Source organism: Gambusia affinis, linkage group LG02 (genome assembly GCF_019740435.1).
Source record: "Gambusia affinis linkage group LG02, SWU_Gaff_1.0, whole genome shotgun sequence".
NCBI lineage: Eukaryota > Metazoa > Chordata > Actinopteri > Cyprinodontiformes > Poeciliidae > Gambusia > Gambusia affinis.
Genome location: NC_057869.1, coordinates 13,116,715 through 13,122,714, shown reverse-complemented (window position 1 = coordinate 13,122,714; position 6,000 = coordinate 13,116,715). Strand labels below are relative to the sequence as shown.

Genomic DNA, 6,000 nt, shown 5'->3' with positions numbered 1-6,000 from the left:
ACAAATGTATCTGAAAGGAATGGCATGCACATGTATTCTGTCCACTTTAATGGGACTCCCTTGATAAATAAAATTCAGCACAGGGTCTTTCTGCATGGAGTTTACATGTTCTCTGTGCATGGTGGGTTCTCTTGAAAAGTTCCTCCCACAGTCCAAAAACATGACTGTCAGGTTAATTGGTCTCAAAAAGGTGAGTGTGTGGAATGGTTGTGTGTCCTTATGTCTTTCAAAACTATTTCAAGGTAATAAATAATATTTTCACTGTCAATGAAAATCAGACCTGGAACAGAGCTGGAGAAATAAGCAATACATAATTAACATAAAAAAATACAAAATGGTGTTTGTGGAGAACAGCTAGACAAAATAAGTGGTATGAATACTCTTTTCTATATGGCGTCAGAATTGTCAATTCTATGTTGTATTTGTAACCATATTTTGGAAGATTAAAACTGTATTCAGTTCAACAATTAAAACTGATTCTTTATTTTAAACATTTGAGTATATTTTAGGAAATTTATATAAACAACAGTAAAAATTGCCTCAAAATTGCAAAAAAACATAAATCTTTCCAGGGTCTAAATCAATTGAGAAATCTGTGGCAAGACTTGAAAATCACAGTTCAGTCTGGCTCCATCCTTTTGACCTGAGCTACTAGGCAAGCATCCACAAATATTTTCAGTATTAGAAGTGAGAATGGTTCCACTGATGTAATGGAAAAAAGGCATTTTAATAAGTGATGGAAAAGTGGGTAAATGCTTTTTTTTTTTCCACAAGCAATATAAATGTTTAATAGTATGCTATCAGTTTTCTTCCACTTCCTAATTTCAGTATGCTTCACTTAGTTCCAGTCAGAAAAAAACTTCTTGATTAAATGAAAATAACTTGAACTCTAAAGCCATCAGGCATTTGAATAATTTTGAGCCTAAATTTCTGTAAAGATGAAATAGTCCCATGCATCAAAAACAATTCTTAACGTTTTCCCACAGACGGGTTTCCACAATCTCTTCACGTCTCTGTTAGTCTCTGTGTGTGCATGTTGTGTGTCCTTGACATGTTCTCTCTCCTCAAATAAGGCTAGACCTGTCCAGGGTGAACCCCACTGTCACCTGGAACAGAGCATAAAATAACAAGCATGATTACAGACCATATAAATAACATAAATGGATAAGGTGTTTGTGGTTGTAATGTGACACAAATACAGTTGGTATGAATATAACAATTACCTAAGAATAGGTTACTAATTCAACATTTCCTGCCATGGGCTTCTATTTCTACAGCACATTTTAGATGTGACTGGGCCCACCTTTCACAGAACATCTGCGAGGGATATCTGTTTTTGTAACAAAATGAAGTCAAATAGCGCCTGACATCTGTCACTACAGAGCTGGTTATCAGGGGAAATATTGAAACATTAGTGGGTGGAAAATCCTGTTCTGAGCTCAGCATGCGTTGAAGTGTGCTTATAGAAATTCTACAAAGACTTGACAGTCGTGCAGGAAACTCAGTATCTGCACAAAATGACATCCTGCATTATGCCGTATATTTATGGGCCTGGAGGATGTCAGATCTAACCGCGGTGGTGCAGTTACATTGTAGCATGCCTGAATACATAAAACAGTCCAAATTCTCTCTTTCAGGCACACTAGGAGATCAGATATCGCTCAGTAATTATAAAACTAGACCTTTTAATACGGTTTTGGAAACCAGCCTCTAATTTTCAGGCTCTATTATGCACTCCTGACTCCATAGGAAATCTACGCTGAATTAATCAAATCAATTAAAACCAGAAGCACAGAAAGCTCTCTCGCAATTAAAAAAAAGAAAGAAGGAAGAGATGTGGCTCATGACTGTGAGCAGACGCTCCACTGCTGTTTACAGTGTTTACAGATGTCTTGTTTATTCCAATATGGAGATTCTGAATATGTCATTTGTATTGCTGAAATATTTTTAAGAGCTGCTCTGTTCCTCAATTTTTCTTTCTTTGCAGCACAATGGTTGTTTTACGTAAAACAATGTCTATCCAGACTCGACCAGTTTAACGGCATTTCATTTGCAGCACTGAGGTCTGGGGCAAAGTCATTTTCCAGTAAATGAGGTGAAAGCTGTAGAGTTTTGACAATCTTCTCATGCACACTTTTGGGGTATTTGAGTTCTTCAGAATAATCAGCTACATTTAACACGACTATTCTCTGCAAGAAATATGACACATTAGTTAGAAGATGTCATTATTTTGTCTGTTGGAAGCTCTTCTCTTTACACGTCCCTAATCTACTAGCACATGAATAAAATTTTAGAGAAGGTTTTTGTGGTTGTGCTGTGGATGGTGGTTGAGAAATGAAAAAATAAAATGAAATAAAACATGGAAAACATAAAAAAACCAACAAAAAAAAACATGAGGCTTAACGCAAATGCTGGATGTACAAGAATATTCTCAGAATGTTGTGTGTGAAGCATGAAACAAACCCTGGAAACAACAAAGGAGACACAGTGAAAGCAATTAAATCTGTTACATAAACCAAGTGCAGCAACGTTTAAAAAAAAAGTATTTTGAGAAAACATTGTGAAAAATAACAAGCTTAGTGTTTGAAACTCGTGGATTTTCTTGAGTCCTACAGATTTGTGGATGTCAGAGCAACATTTAAAATTTCCAGGAAATCGGCGGGATGAGTTTGTCCGTAAGCTTGAATATTTGTTGCAGTGATGATCCAGCATTCATAATAAAGGATTTGACACACTTTCTGCTGATGAGGTATTTCTTAAATAATACGGGGATATAATTGCTGACAACCCTAAATGTGCATGTTGCCTTCCTCATGAACTTGTTTGACTGCTGACCGCTTCTCAAACCAATCACAAACTCTCTGTGCTCTTTGAAAAGGCTGTTGTAACAAGACTGTGTGCATCAGATATGTAATGTGATGAAAGGATGCACAATAATAGCGGTGGAAAGGAACATGTGCCTTTTAAAGATGGTTAGAGAAATGGTTGCGGGGCTTTTCTGAAAGCTAATACTCAAAATTGTCCCATTTTCAAGAAAAAAGCTGCTAATTTAATCTGTGTAAATTACTATTTCTGGATAGGCCTTTTGCAAGTTATTGTTACTGGCTTTTAATGAATGTGATGTTCTCCTTTTTTTCTTCTACCAATTACATTGAAGCAAGTAAAAGCTTTCAGAAAGACCAAGAAACTGACAACATTTCCTGTCAATCTCTTTCACATGAGAACTCCCACATTTCTGATTAGCTAGCATGTATGGCAACAAATAAACAACTGCTAACAGGGAGCGAGAAATATAAATGTGTATATACAAACACACTGTAACCCTGTATTTAGTCATATTGTCTTTTTAAAGATAGAAGCTTTTGAATTAAAATTCTTTTTTGAATGACTCCTTTAGCAAACCCATTTCTGTTCCCAAATCTTCTCTTCGTTCCCTCGTCCCAATTGGGGCAAAAAAAACCTAAACAAAACCAAAAACACATGAACATAAACAAAACTAAACAAAAAAATAATAACACTAGTGCAAAATTTGTGCGATTTATATAAACTTTATATTTTAGAGTCCCCAGCAGCTGTAGTTTGGGAAGTCCCAATAAGCCGCTGGGCTTTTGAACATACAAGTCTGTTCATCGATATCTTCACTGAAGAAAAATACCAGAAGAGACACATAGAGACATCTTGATGTCTCTGTTTCCACTCTAACATGTCCATGTCTCTTTTTACAGCTAGTTTGACTGACAACAGTAACTAACTGCCCTTATTTGTCTGCGTCCATTTGTCCAGTTGCTGTCAGTCAGCCAGTCTGTCAGCAAATCAGTTTATCTTATTTCAGATTTTGTGGCTGGAGAGTTCAGTGTAGAAAAGGAATCAGTCATCTTGCGGCTGATAGTCCAGACTAGAGTTACAAGAGAACAAATCATTTCCTGGATTTGGGCACAGTTGATTGCAGCAGTTGACAATCCTGACAGCTTATTGCCTCCAGGTTTCCACTTGTTAAGCCACCAAGCACAGAATTGTGGCGAGTCCAGGAAAAAAAACCAAATGTTTGATTGTGTTTGACAAGCTTCTAGAAACCAGTCCATAGTCTGCAAAGGCATTACAATGCAACCGAATGGTTTTATGTTTCAACAACTGAATTCTGTGCAGGACTTATAGGTATTAACTATCTTCTTGTAATATTTGAACATGTTAAAAACTCGCTTAGCTTGGGATAACTCTTGGTGTTGGCGCAAAGCCTTTGGAAAACATACTTTAGAGAGGCTTGATTTGCTATGTTTTAACCTATTTAGCTGCAGTGTACTATGGTGCTGTCATAAAAGGCATAAAAGTGGCATAAATTAATGAAAATTACAAGAATCCATGAAACAAATTGTTGTAATATCTGTCCACTAATCGTACCTAACTCTGTGATTGTCCTGCTTGTCGCTCAGCTCTCTAAATAGGCTAAAACATTTTCAAACCTAACTCCCATCTAACCCTGATTTTTGTTCACCAAATGTCCACCAGGTTAATATTAAATTAACACATTAAACTAATCATATCTCTGCATTTGGTTTTTAAATGTACGCAAATCTGTGGAACCCACATGAGGTTCTAACACAAGAGAGACTGTAAAAGGTTTATTAGTCAAATCCAGAAGGACGGAAAGTCAGTGGGATGATTTTGGTCCAGCACCAGTAAATATCTAAGGTTTTATACGGGATCCATCTTATATCTGTGAGTGTATGAAAGGTATGTGCTTCCCCTGAGGGTGAAACCTCGTGTTGGTCAAACCCAAATCTGGCCTGCAGCGGGGAAGTTCATTAGCCTGTACCACTGTGCAAATTTGGCATGGGAGTTGTGGGATGATATTGGAAATAACTACTGCTGATTTAGTTATGTGGCCCTTGCTGCAGAGCTTTTTTCCAAGAAAAAGTAAGGGCAATTCTTCAAACTTGATGAGCATGCTCTTAGCAGCAGGTCAACTAGCTATGCCATCTGTATACATGCTTGAAATGCAACAGTGCCAAAAAAAAAAACCAACAACAACTGTAGCTGAGGCAGTAATCTCCTGAAATCAGACTTTCTGATATTTGATGAGGTTGTGATTTACTGCCTTTTTTTTTTGTCAGTATCAACTATATTTTCTGTCTTCCTCCCTCAAACCAGAGCGGAAAAATGCCATCAGAGTGGGAGGAAGTGGAGTAGAGCTGCATTATTGTGAAGATTTTGCTGGCAGGGCACCAGCATGTAACACAAAGGCTGCTCATGGTGACAAGTCCAGATATTAGGTTTGTTTGCTTTCTATTTTGGTTACACCACTCAGCAGACCGCCACATGAAGGTGGTCTGAACCGCTTTATGGGCAGAGACAGGTTTGCCCAACTACACCACAGTGCAGACTGTGTTCAGGGTGGTATCAAACCGAACTGCCTTAGCCTCCGTGGGCTTCATGTTGGTGTCATACATTGGGTTTTCAAATGATGCCTGCCCATTGGAGCTCTCATGTCCGACATAGCCGTTGAATTGGACCTTTGGACGGGTCCTGAAAAAGAGAAGCAACACTGCATAACCAGTACAACTTTATCTGCTAACATAAATCATATAATATATATATATATATATAAAACAAAGCCAATTTCAACAAGGATTTCAGACACAAAATCCTAAACAAACCACACAATCAGTCGTGTGCAGAGTTTTAAATGATGAGAAATTGCTTTACCGTTTTGATTCCTAGCTGTCATTTTTTTTGTAAAGCCTACTTTTTCAGGCTTAGTGGCTCAAAAATAATGCAGAAAATGTTTCAAAACAATGTCTAAATGGTTCATACATCTAACACTAGATATGATATATTTAGCGTTATATCATATCTAGAATTGTTCCAACAACATTTTAGATTGAAATGTGTTGCTTCAACTTGTCAGTGATCAAGTTGTCAAAACAATCAATATTTTGATATAATCAGTGGTAAAGAAGGATTTTTCAAAAATGCAAATTTGCGTCCAAATTACTATAGAGA

General features: G+C 37.1%; 1 protein-coding gene across 1 annotated transcript in view; it reads right to left on the bottom strand.

Moving 5' to 3' along the window:
- Positions 1-1,250: 1,250 nt before the first annotated feature.
- LOC122842636 (CUB and sushi domain-containing protein 1-like) overlaps positions 1,251-6,000 on the bottom strand; it is a 415,097-nt gene continuing 410,347 nt past the window's right edge. The window contains exon 74 of the mRNA XM_044136693.1: positions 1,251-5,523. Within this exon, the coding sequence (XP_043992628.1) occupies positions 5,364-5,523 (160 nt within the window). The 3' untranslated portion in view covers positions 1,251-5,363. The remainder of the gene's footprint in view (positions 5,524-6,000) is intronic.